Source organism: Choristoneura fumiferana, chromosome 17, assembly GCF_025370935.1.
Source record: "Choristoneura fumiferana chromosome 17, NRCan_CFum_1, whole genome shotgun sequence".
NCBI lineage: Eukaryota > Metazoa > Arthropoda > Insecta > Lepidoptera > Tortricidae > Choristoneura > Choristoneura fumiferana.
In genome coordinates this window covers 2,821,098-2,835,113 of record NC_133488.1, presented here as the reverse complement: position 1 = coordinate 2,835,113, position 14,016 = coordinate 2,821,098, and the positions used below count along the sequence as shown (strand labels likewise).

At 37.4% G+C, this 14,016-nt stretch overlaps 1 protein-coding gene across 3 annotated transcripts in view; it reads left to right on the top strand.

Moving 5' to 3' along the window:
* Positions 1-486: 486 nt before the first annotated feature.
* The window catches only part of Gart (trifunctional purine biosynthetic protein adenosine-3 Gart), a 51,664-nt gene continuing 38,134 nt past the window's right edge, over positions 487-14,016 (top strand). For all 3 annotated transcript variants that reach the window (XM_074100201.1, XM_074100200.1, XM_074100202.1), the window contains exons 1-4: positions 487-906; positions 2,787-3,034; positions 5,103-5,283; positions 9,874-10,087. In XM_074100201.1, the coding sequence (XP_073956302.1) occupies positions 733-906; positions 2,787-3,034; positions 5,103-5,283; positions 9,874-10,087 (817 nt within the window). In that variant the 5' untranslated portion in view covers positions 487-732. The remainder of the gene's footprint in view (positions 907-2,786; positions 3,035-5,102; positions 5,284-9,873; positions 10,088-14,016) is intronic.

The following is a 14,016-nucleotide window of genomic DNA, read 5'->3' as shown; positions in this document are numbered from 1 at the left end:
AATAGCGCTAATTTCAAAAAACTTTGGAGGGCAATGCAGTTAAAATTTCAAAACATGAGTTTTTCTTTTGCTCTACTCTACGAGTTTGGTCTTCATTAAGTATTAGGTAAATTTTCGAAGCTTGAGCGTAGAACAGACTACAACTGGTCAACGCACATGGTCAGAATATTAACAAAAATTAAATAAAGTGGTAAAAGTGTAAAGATGCAACTTTTGGATCCATTTTGTCGCACTAACTTAAGATATACATAAACTTTTAGAAAAACCCATACCTTTTTTATTCATTACAGTTATGACGTCAGCAATTTTAATTAATTAAATTGACTTAGTTACAAGTCTTTTGTTTACGCTACTCGTATGAATTCATTTGATTGCTTATGCCATGATGTAATTTTATCATAAGGTACCGGAGAAGTTGACCTTTTAGCATTTGCACTCAACTCAACGCCGATAAGTGAACGCGACTGTTTCTGATAACTCTATCGAAACGTCATTCGAAAGTTTACGCTTGCTGAAGACAGCAGTGTCTTAGAAAATAAATGATAAAATCGTAATGAATTAAATCGTATTAAATCTTAAGACAAAATAATACAACCCGACAGCTTCAGCTGCTTTCGAATTAACTTCCAAGTACTTTCGGTAGCATTGATCTTAACATTGAATTAATTAGACACGTGATTGTAGTTGATCGTAAACAAGTGGTTTCAATTTATTGTGACCGCCGATTTTAATATGGTTGATCAGAAAAACGTACTAGTGATCGGTAGCGGGGGCCGCGAGCATGCTTTGTGCTGGAAACTGGCTGACTCGCCGTTCGTGAAGCAAATATACTGCGCCCCCGGCAGTGTTGGCGTATCCACAACAAACAAAGTAGAATCCGTTGATCTTGACATCAAAAATTATCAGGTAAGTTTCTAATAAGAATGTTAGGATAGTAAGGTATATTTATTAATTCAATATTTTTTGTCTATTACTGCCGGTTCTTTGGGCTAGAAACTTATTTTTATCTCTAACTTGGATACTTTTTTTAAGGCAAATTGCATCTTTTTGTTTTGTATTTAAGTAGTTTATCTAAATACCAATTTATACATTTCTTAATTTCATGTCAGAATTCCTGCCAACTTCTATTAATTTCTACTTTAAAATGTTAATTTAATACTTCTTATTTGGTTCTTAATTTTTGGTAATTTCTTACCTCAAATTAAAGCTTTATTCTATGTCAAGAAATACCTACCTACACACTAACATTATTCACTTAAATTTTTAATAAATCACAAAATCTGTTTTTTTTTTTTATAAAAAAATCTGATTTTAATGGCTGTAAGTCAACGCCACAACCAGTGGTCCTAGAGAGCCGGGGTTGAGATTATATTGTACCAATTTTTTTTTAGCTTTATAAAAGTAGAAGTGAGGATACCCACAAATTATTTCCTTAAGCTACTTTTTCTGTAAAAAAAAATGGTAATGTAAGTACCACAACTTTTTTAAAGCTGAAACTTAGGTGTAAACTGATGTTGGGGGTACTACCAACATATAAAAAAAAAGATTCATGCTCTTTTTTGATATCTTTTGTTTATAATGACTTGCTTAATTTTTTTTGTTGGTTTGACCAATTGCCACTAAACAAAAAAGTTGAAGTGGAAGTTGTTTGCTTTGATAAGAAATAATTGATCTGTAAACGCAAAACTAAAAATAAAAATAAATTAGTAAAAATTTTCACAAAATCATTGGGTCTAAATCTAAATCCTATTTTAAAACGTTTATTTATTAAGCAAGCCAATTAAATTTTAGAGATCAATTCACTCATTAAGTGGGTAAATGATAACCTCCGAACTTTGTATGAGGATTCATCCTATGTTCATACAAAAGACAATCTTACTCAACTGGTTAAAAAACAAATTATATAATGATAAGAGACCCCCAGAGAGTAATAATATATGTAAAAAAACAAGTAACAATAGTTTTTACATCTATTTATCTGTTGTTGAATTTGATATCTAAAATAAATTTTCCATTCAAGGAATGTCATGGTCAAAGACCCATGTTGGTGATTAATTTCTTTGAACTTGGAAGTATAATTAGTTTTAGTTGAGAATAGTTGAAATTAAATGTATATGCTTTAATAATTATACAATTTTGAAAAAAAAATGGTACTTCTGCTGAGTATCTAAGTTTCATCATTGTTTATTTCATGTGCCAATACAAATTGTATTTACATCATTTGTTATATAGTTACGGAACTTTGACTTATTTATTCCTCTTAGGTATCACCAACTAACTAAACATTATTTTCTGAAGTTAATATGGAATTTTATTTATATTTACATCTCTTATGATGTTCATAGTAGTATGTAAATTAAAGTGTTTATTGTTGTGGAGTTTTTTTTTTTCATTTATCTCAACAATTACATTATTTTTGCCAAACATCAAAATAGTATGGTGGCAAATATCTACTAAGGGATACCTACTACATACTCGTATATCATACATATTAAAAAATGTTTTTATTTTCTTCAAGTAATGGAATTTTTAAGTTCTTTTCAGATAAGAAACAAAAAATAATATGAAAAAAATCTCCGATCAAAAATAACAATATTTACTGTCAGTTTGGTACCTCTATACCTCCTCCATACCATATCTAAATATATATAGGCTATGTAACAAAACTGACCTAGGGACACATTATTTCTCATTGTAGATTCTGAGTGACAGTCTTCTTATAAACTGCAAGTTCACATCATTTTAATAAACATATTCACATAAGGATTATTTTTTGAATCTGTCAGGCTCTAGCAGAATGGTGCAAGGAGAAGTCCATCGATTTAGTTGTGGTCGGTCCCGAGGACCCCCTAGCCAACGGGATCGTCGATGGCCTGGCCACATTTGGAGTCAAGTGCTTCGGGCCACCCAAGGCCGGGGCCCAGATTGAGGCCAACAAGGACTGGGCTAAAGCCTTCATGATCAGACATCAAATACCGACAGCAAGATATAAGTCATTCACTGATGCTGCTGCTGCTAAAGAACACATAAACAAGTAAGTTTGTTAATTTAAAATTTTATATTAATTGATTTACCAATGAGGGCTCATTCACATCTAGCATCTTTTGAGCGTCGTTGTCTTGTCAACGCCCGCTCAGCGTCAATGCAACGTTCACTTAAACTTTGGTTTCATATAGCGGCCGTAATGGATACCGCTCCTCCTCCTCTTCCTAGAGAGCGGTAATACGGTATTGACAACTCCTGCCTGACTTTGCCATATCTTAATATTATTATGAAAATATAGATATACAGATAGTGTTAGTGAAGAGAAAATTTAAACCGGTTGAAAATTGGATTTATAGTGATTTTTTGAAAAAGCTGTATACCTGTCTCTTTCTCAAACGCTTTTCTCTATGCAGCAAGTATGGCGGTACTGGCGTGTGACGTCACATGCCAGTATGTCTTTCTCTGTCTAATCTTGAATTTCAAATCTTTATAACTTTGTTATTTGTAAAGGTAGCTTAAAAATGGTTTTCCTATTCGATAACAGGCATTGTGTAGTTTTAATTTATAAAAAATATACCAAATAGTCAAATACGTATTGACACCGCTCTCTAGATTACCGCGCCAATTTGTTTTCATAGACAACGTTCTAGTGACGTTATTCACCGCTTATTACGGTCGCTATAATGACGGCACCGCTTGTCATAGGAAACCAAAGCTTAACCCCGGCCTTCGTCGCCGGTCAGCGCTGGCGTCGCTTCGCCACGGCGTCGACGTCGCGTTGACGCTGGCACGACGATTTTTTTTTTTTTTTTTTTTTTTTTTTTTTTTTTTTTTTTTTTTATTTAACTGGATGGCAAACGAGCAAGTGGGTCTCCTGATGGTAAGAGATCACTACCGCCCATAAACATCTGCAACACCAGGGGTATTGGAGATGCGTTGCCAACCTAGAGGCCTAAGATGGGATACCTCAAGTGCCAGTAATTTCACCGGCTGTCTTACTCTCCACGCCGAAACACAACAGTGCACGCACTGCTGCTTCACGGCAGGATTAGCGAGCAAGATGGTGGTAGCAATCCGGGCGGACCTTGCACAAGGCACTATTTATTTTAGGCCTGAGATGTAGATTCATTTTCAATTAAATGTTTTCATCTTTCGCGATTTTCACTCATACATAACTAATATATTTCGGGACTTAATCACGACTTAGGCAGTAAATACAGCAGTGATTAAGTCCCGAAATGTATTAAATTTACAATTAGCTGAAGAATAATATTTTTAGTTGCTCTTTACAAATAAATAGTCAGTCGATGAGTTTGGCAAATATAATAAGTGACGGCATAACTAATTATAGCCATGCAAAATCTATGGGAGACTCAGGTTTTAACAGCTCTTAAAAAGTACCGCAGTTTGGTGTTGTATCATCTCTATTGAGATCTCCTTCTATTATTGAACGGGCAACGCCATCCCATTAATCTGTGACCTGTGCGAGTACATGAGATTTAATAAAGGAGGCCAATGTCAGTTATTTTTAAACATTATCATGTTTTTCTTTGCGATACCTAGTGTCGTCTAGACTGATATAAAAATAAGGAAATGTGGGTGATAAAAACCTTAAGGCGTATCACCGGTCGTACACTAGTATTGTCCTACTAATATTATAAATATTAAATTTTGCGTGTATGTTCGTACATGCGTTGGTACGTGTATTGTGTCAGATTTGGAATAAAGCTGCAAATACACTGCGTCGTCCGCCGCAAAAGTGTAAAGAACACGGTAGTGCCGCAGTAGACGGACAGACTAATGTAAAGGCGACAGTCGTTCGCTGAAGTAGTTTGAAACAAATTCGGCGACCGCATTAGGTGAACGACGCAGTGTAATTGCCGCTTAATACATAGGTTCATGTTTACCGAAGATTTAAATATTTGATTGTTTATTGAATGCTTGTACCCAGAAGGGTATTTGTCTAACTAAAACAAACGCAGCAGTACATAACCAGATAAGGCTACGTACGTAAGCACTATGCCGTTAGCCGCACAGTTTTAGCGCACTGTATCTTTCTTAAGCTATACTCTGAAGAGGGACGGCGCGTTAAAAAGTCAGATTTGTTTTTTTTCTAGCGCCACCTATCCAGCCCTAGTGGTGAAGGCGTCGGGCCTCGCAGCCGGCAAAGGCGTGGTGGTCGCCACCTCCAAAGAGGAAGCTTGCCAGGCTGTGGACGAAATCCTCACTGACGCAAAGTACGGGGTCGCCGGGGAGACCGTCGTGGTGGAGGAGCTGCTTGAGGGGGAGGAGGTTTCGGTGAGTGTGATAAATCAATAAATAAAATAAATATCATGGGACATTTGACACCAATTGACCTAGTGCCAAAGTAAGTAGAGCTTGTGTTATGGGTACTAGACAACGGATAAACATACATACATATTGGACACCCAAGACTCTAGAACAATCATATTTTCATACAAATATCTGCTACGACCGGGGATCAAACCCCGGACCTCAAGCTTCATAGTCAAGTTCTCTAACCACTGGGTTGGGCAAACAGCTACTAGATTGTACCTACTCTTATTTTTTTGTAAACAAGTTCGAAATCGAAAAATCGAAATATTTCAGCACATTTGGGTTGGTTTTTCTGAACTGACCAGTATATTACGGCGAAGAAAAACATCGCGAGGAAACTTGCACCCGCCTGAGAAGAATTTCAATGGTGTGTGTGAAGTTCCCAATCCGCACTGGGCCCGCGTGGGAACTACGGCCCAAGCCTTATGAGAGGAGGCCTGCGCACTACAGAGCTGCAGACGGACGTATATAGGCTGGGATGATGAGTATAGAATTGAAGTGTTTTATTCGGGTCTATATTAATTCGCATAAATTAATTGGCATAATTATTAATTCGCATAACTGAATACGCATAATGTTATTGTAAACGCGCATAATGTGGATTGGCATAACGGTAAGTTAGCATAACATTACTTTGCGCAAATATAAAAGAGTATATAAGATAAAATTATTATTTTAATGAAAATGTAAATTTTATTTAATTTTAATCTTAATTTGATTGCATAATAACGATATCTCTTGTCCGGGTGAGCGGTTAGTTCCGATGGAGTGCCGAAAAGTTTCTCGATGAGGGCTACGGCATAGATGTCGCTAGTGTCGCTGCTTAAGTGGCTAAATAAGAAACAACACAAGCTGAGATATGAGGTGCATAGGAGAAATTTGTGTCTGTATCGTTGTCCAGCGGTGGTGTAGCGGTATAGCACACGGCACAGAATGCCGAGGACCTGGGTTCGATTCCCAGCGCTGGTCTTATTTTTCAGGTTTTTCTGTGCATCTATATTTCAGTTTGTATTTTCGATATTAATTTTATTTGTCAAACAATATATAAAGTTTTGCAGGTGGTAGGACCTCGTGCAAGGTCCGCCCGGATTGCTACCACCATCTTGCTCGCTAATCCTGCCGTGAAGCAGCAGTGCTTGCACTGTTGTGTTTCGGCGTGGAGGTGGAGAGTAAGACAGCCGGTGAAATTACTGGCACTTGAGGTATTCCATCTTAGGCCTGTAGGTTGGCAACGCATCTGCAATACCCCTGGTGTTACAGATGTTTATGGGCGGTGGTGATTTCTTACCATCAGGAGACCCACTTGCACGTTTTCCATCCAGTCGAATAAAAAAATAAATAAAGTGTTACTTTAAGTGAAAAATTATAACTAATAATGTTATGCATATTTCAATTACGCGGATTCATTATTATGATAAATAAGTGTTATGCTTTTTAATAATTAGTTATGCAAGTTCGCTGTTATGCACAATTATGTTATGCCAAATCTGTTATGTGAAGTCATATTAGGACAATTAATATTATGCGAAACAAGGGACACCCGTTTTCTTCATGTTTATCGTTCTGGCACTAACAAAGTTCTAACTAGAAGTTCAACAGTCTTTTACAATGTATTTCATTATGAATCTAGCATCTATAAATAGCTGGACATGTCTAGACGACTAAATTGCAAATAACTGGATACCTACCAGTATCTGCGTATCAGTTTATTACCTACTACAAATAAAACCCGTGGTAGCCTACTGGGCCCAATTGCATAACAAATTACAAGCAAATAGTATTAGTGAATTTCAATACAAAATCGCTAATACTATTAGCTTGTAATTTGTTATCCAATTGGGCCCTGGTTTGACCTATGGCCTCGCAAACAGAGGATTGTGGGTTCGGCGGGTACGTATTCTGGGTTTTCGGAATAGGGTATTTGTCAACACCTTTATTTATTATATCCTATGTATTATAATTATGAAAATATAAGTGCACAGTTCTGGTAGTTATCCCACCGAAAACTGGCTGATTATCAAACGAGTCGTCCACCTACCCACCGTGTCTCTGTCAACCTCGACACTGGCAGAATCATCAAAAAATTGATGGAGCCACCTTTCCTAAATTTGAATTGAATTGATTGAAGTGCACAGTTAAGCGAAGATAAAAGTAATTTACCTGAAAATTGAACTTAGTATTTTTTTAAATATCTGTATACAACCTCTCTCTCCAAAACGCTTTTCTATATGCAGTCGGTATGGCGCTACTTGCGTGTCACTATACATGCAAGTATATCTTTCTCTGTCTAATCTTAAATTGCAACATTTGTAACTGTAGCGTAAGCAGTGTAGGTAGATTTGACTTATAAAAAAAACAATTACCAAATTCATGGGCGAAATTATGAAGCTTCCAATTCGCCAGGGCCTGCGTGGGTAATACAGCCCAAGCCCCCACAGTCTAGGACATATTGCCTGAGATGATTATTAGAGAAGCATTAATAACAGTGGCAAAGAATTATCTTTAGCTCAGTAAATGGAATTCCTGTCTTAGATATATATGTGTCTAGATAAACTAGTAGTCATTGACCTATTCATGCACGCGTAATATATCTAATCGCGATCAAAGTCAAAGTTAAAGTCAAAATATCTTTATTCAATTTACGCTATAACAAGCACTTATGGATGTCAAAAAAATCTACCACCGGTTCTTAAAGCTGCGTTAGCAGGTAGTTATAAATTCCATTAACTTTTTCCATTGTGACACGAAAATTAATCGTACATTTGTATGGATAAGGCTAAGTACTAGAAACCGAGTACCTACTGCCTTTTCGCAACGTAACGTTCGGCCACCTGTTTCATTTCGCAACTTTTCATTTCGCAAACTCTAAAACTGTAAATATTTCAGGATTTATTTCAGGGCCATCATGTAGAACCCTTTAGGTTAGGTTAGTTTGATAAAAATCCTGAAATATTTACAGTTTCAGAAATATTAAACAGTTGGGAAATGAAACAGGTTGCCAAGTTGCCAAACGTTATTCGCCGAAACATTAGTAAACCACTAGAAACACAGGGAAGCTTTAAGTTCCATCTTACAAACTGGCTAAAACCAAAAAGTCGTTTCTGGGAAATTGCATACGTTTTTATAATAAAATTCCAAAAAATACTACAAATGAAACGGATACAAAATTCAGATCTATTGTCAAGAAGACATTAATATCTAAGTCGTAATATAAAGTAAGGTAAGCGGAAACGCGGTGGCCAGTAACTACCTACGCTTCAAAGACACATGAAAAGATGCAATATTGAGCCCTCTCGTTGGGACTCTCGCTGAAGGGCGATCTGAGTGGAGGAAACTCGTACAGGAGAAAGGTATGCGTTCGAGGGCGAGAGAAGACGAGAACTAGATTCCAGACGTGACGAACTAAAGGCAAGACCGCCTTCGAACATACACTACAATTATGTCAATGTTACTATAACCTGTGCTGCTTGCAAAAGAACGTTCTCTGCAAAGATCGGCTATGTCAGCCATGTAAGGGTGAAACATCCCAGCTTCCCAGCCCATATGCATAATGCAATACGCAGACTCAAGTCACTGTAGCCGAAAACGGCTTGGTTATTATTATTAAAAATACTACCTCCGTTCCGCGGTTTCACAGCATGAAAGAAAAAAACCAGGCGGGGGGAGCGTCTTCATCCTTATGTAGTTTAGTTAGGGGCTGTTTCACCATCCATTGATTAGTGTTAACTGGCGGTTAGGTGGGATGCCGACTCTGTTTGTTTTGTTCGAATAGACGGAGACGGCATCACATTTAACCGTCTTAACGCTAATCAATGGATGGTGTAACAGCCCCTAGTGTTCCGTTAGCCCGCACGGAGCGGTTTGCCTCATCTTTCATAATGCGAACTGCTAAGGAATGGAATTCGCTCCCGTCGGACTTCGGATATCTATAAAGCTGTGTTTTTCAATCTGTGGGTCGCGACCTCCCGGGGGGTCGCGGATGCCACTTAAGGGGGCCGCAGTATCTTTAAAATTCTCTCACCGTTATTGTTATCAACATAAGATAATATAAATAACTGTATGTGGAAGTAAGCAAGGGGTCGCCACATATTTATCAAATAAAGGGTGGTCGCGGCCTGAACAAGTTTGAAAAACACTGCTAAAGAGAGCTGATATAATTATTAGACAAAGGATAGTTCCATCTTTTTCCTAAAGATGCCATCGTACAGTTTAAAGTTTTGGGGGGGTTTCAACAACTCTTTAATTTATATTTTTATCTAAATGCGTCCGTATGGGGAAGGCCTATGTCCAACAGTGGAGTCCTACGGCCGAGATGATGATGATGATGATGAAATGCGTCCGTACTCTATTGCATCCGCACAACGACTAACAAAACGTCACATAAGTAGTGTGTGACATCGCTCTACGAAGCCGAAATTAGCCGAGTCTCTTTCCAAAGACCGATGTGCAATCTTTATGGCCGGCTACTGTACTTCTAGGGTAATCGTTGTCAGTCAGCGAGTCACATTAGGTCAACACGCCAAAACAATCTCAAGTACCCCCCTTCCCCAGGTCCTCGCCTTCACCGACGGGGAGACAGTCTCCATGATGCCCCCCGCCCAGGACCACAAGCGTCTCGGGAACGGGGACACCGGCCCCAACACCGGCGGCATGGGGGCCTACTGTCCGTGTCCCCTCATCACCCCGGATCAGCTGCTGGATGTGAAAGATCAGGTGTTGCAACGAGCTGTCGACGGATTGAAGGCTGAAGGGATCAAATATGTTGGTAAGTTATTCAATCAGGCGTTATAGGTTAAAAACTTGGCCGTGCCTCTTCATCACCCCAGACCAGCTGCTGGATGTGAAAGGGGCAGATATGTTTGTAAGTCGTTCATTGAAGCAGACGTTATAGGTAAGAAACGTACGACGACTTGTATGTAGTAGTAAGGTGTCCGTATAGATAAGTCGACGTTCCATATTCGAAAAATGACTCGAGTCCCATATCAACTATGTGCAATTATGAGCAATGTATGTATATAGAAGACATATAATAGAGGATATATTGCGTAACGTTTCTGACACTCGCGATCATAATCAAATGACAGTTTTCGCATAATATTACATAACCTAACCAACAAAAAGTTGGAAAAGCTCCGACATTGTCACTTCAAAGTTCAATATCTCAAAAACGGCTGAACCGATTTTGATGAAACTGTTGATGAAGGAAACAGCGCAACTTCTCGGATTATAAATTTATTTTGCACCAATTCTTTTTGTTTACAATTTGGCTTTTTTTCAATATTGACATGTTCTATATCAAAATCATATTTTTCATTGAAAAACTAATATTCTATCTAATTGGCTGCCAGACAGCGGTCAAACTTATAACACCCCTCTTTTTGCGCCGGGGGTTAAAAACTGTCATTTGATTGTGATCGCGAGTGTCAGAAACGTTAGACAATATGGCCTCAGGTCATTTTAAGTTTTTTACCTATACTATTACTTTGCTCACCCGTATGACGGCTACGTTTATGCAACAAATGTATGTTCATGCAGCTCCTTCTCCACACTGCAATAACACACGCAAATCACACATACCCAACTATCACTACCACCACACGACGCTGATGCCTTTCGAACTCAACCTAAGTTCATTGTCAGGGTAACGCAACCGTTCATCATGCTACCAGATGTTATCAATATCATATCATAAGCTTTATACATAGAAACAGAGCTGATATAGACGTATTTATTCGTAAATGTACATTGTACAGTAAACGGAATCAAGGCACGTAGCCCAAGATTACACTTCAAAGGGATGCCCTGACACGACCCACCTCGGGGGAGGGGGGGGAGGTCAACAAAAACTAACTTGATCGTTTCCCTGTCAAATTTACATCTAACATTTGTTCACAAATTATGGTAAGTTTCTCTTAGAAACAGAAATTTTAATGTTTATGACAAAAGGCAAATAAGGTGAATAACCGGTCCAGCGCGAGTTAGAGTTTGGGTTCTGTAAATCATTAGGAATAATCATTATTAGTTTTAGTAATATAAGAGCATTTAATGTTTAGTACAAGTAAACATTAGGATGTAAAACTTTAGGACTAGTAATCAATTCGGACGTACAAGTTTAGCTGTCATGATATTAGGGCTAATAAAGATTTAATAAAGAATTAGATATAATTTTCTTTAGCCCTAATATCTTAGTTAGCTCATTGTAAGCTAGATGGCGCTTTCCTCAATTAGGGATCTCTGAGCAGAATGAGGGATGAACTCTAGAGGTCGCCACCGTAGTTTTCTCTTGATTCATTTATTTACGTAATAATCCGTATTTAATATTTATTTATTATTTACTTATTTATTTTATAAAAGTAGGCATTTCATAACACTAATTCACTACACGAGTTTGTATGACTAAATATCGCTGTAACCAACTCACCCTTTACCATTTTTGCCGCCCAAAGGGGCGTTAACGATCAGCTGTGACCGGGGGAATTCTAACTGTAATATTCTTGCCCTTAAAATCTGAAGCACAGCTGTAAAACACACATTCAACAGCTCACCCTACACTAAACAGCTCCCACGAAAGATCCATAAGCCCAAGAATTAGCTAATTAGCTTTTATGATATTCGGGCTAGTGAGGGTGAACCTCATATCAGATATTTATGCACGCTTGTTGTGTCAGATATTGGTGCTGGTGACTGTACTTTTTATATCGATATTTCCACGGGATCGAGAAATCTCCAAATCTTGGGTATGAAGTCACAAATTTTGGCACTGTTGTATATAATGCAACGTCAATAAAGGCCTCACTGTAATTCCCACGGGAATTTTGTAATATCCCGTAATTTTAATTTAATAGCTGTATCTAATGATTTCCCAGCCTGGGCCCAGGCCGGGAAGATGAAGATGAGAGATCTAATGATTTACGCATGCGAAGCTGCGAATAAATACTAGCCACTGGGATAAAGTGAATATCGCATTAAAATACATACATACATATTTGCATGCTACTATAAAAAAAATGTACAAATTGTAAACCTTTTGTCTCATTACCATCTAATGACAGTTGATGTAAATACTTAAAGCCTTATTCATAAAAAGTTAGAGCCTCCTTGAAGGCTCCTTGAAGGCCCGATGCTAGAAAACATGATTCATAAACGTCTGTTAGCGCTAATCAGTCGATCAAGGCTCTGCTAAAGTTAGAGGATCGTACACCCTCCTTTATCTCCCTGCTAAGTCACAAAATTGCCGCCACAAGTTTGAACAGCTGACTTTGAACGACGAAGATATTTTTAGTGAAGGGAGGGTTACGCAAAGATTAAAAAAAAGAAAAATTATTTTCAGGAATTTCTATTTAAAAGTCCTCTTAATTAGGTATTTATTACTGCTACTTTACTAACAATAAATATGAAAAAATAATAATTAGGATTTGCACTTAGGTACAACATAAACATGCGGATCGGAAATGGCGGGAAAACAAACATCTCGCTTTTTATTTTTTTTTCTGCTAATTTGCTGTCACTGCTGTCAATTTTTTTTTTTAATTATCGATGAGGCCTTTTTTTGTCTTTGATTTGTCAAGATGGCCAACATAACGCGTCTTATCCGTCTATCAGCAACTCAACAACTAGCAGACTGCTAGCAAGTGTTTATGAATCATATTCTTGACAGCCGTCTAACAAGCTTAATCAGTCTGCTAAGTAACAGACCGATCAAACCTCAATTCAGGTTTTTTTATGAATAAGGCTGTTATTCTATGCAAATAAATCTTCTATCTTCTTCTTCTTCTTCTAATAAATGGACGTAACTGAGTGCAGCATTTAAATGTTTAAACTTTAACCCATAATGTAATTAACCCAGTAAGTTACGAGCGGCGCGTGCTAATCCAGTCACGTTGCGTTTAGATACCTTTAGCTTTCTATAAATATCTAGTTCTAACTAGAAATGATTTATATCAAATAAATTTCTTGTTATCTTTATTACTAACTGCGTAATTATTACATTCGAAGCTTGTATAAAGTGAATTCTGCTGCGAGGGAATAAAGGCGATTTTTATTTTAACAGAACGGCTTTACGGGGGTTAGAAACGCTTGTTAAAACGTATTTTAGTCCTTAGCGTTGACTAAAGAAATATAAATAAATAGGTACATTTAATAGGGAATATTACTGCAATTTTCTGCCGTCAGAGTGCAGCACTATACTATACTTCATTTTTTTAGCATTTGATAAGCAATCTTGACGTGTCTTTTTATTGAAAAACACTTCTGAAAAATAAGTCGCAGCGAATATGTAATTAGCAAGGACACATGACCATTTACATGCTTTTGGTATCATAAGTAATACCTAATTACTGTTTTTTATAAACATTTTTCAATAAAAAACTCGTCAAGATTGTTTACCCTTTTTCTAAAGCTAAAAAAACGAAGTATAGCACAAAACCGTCAACAGTTTTTTGAGCATCTTAAATACCATAATAACATATTTTTTCAATTACATTTTTGAAAATATAGCTCTATCGTTACTATCGATATTTGTTACTAATAAATGTATCATGATTCTCTATAGGTAATATAAAGAGAACTGACGTTAACATGGAGGTTTGCGCTAGTGTCGCCCCCTGCGCAGAGCTTTGCCTAATATGCCATGAATATGCCCTGTTGACTAGCTGTCTGAATGATGCGACGGTAAACAATCTTGACGAGTCTTTT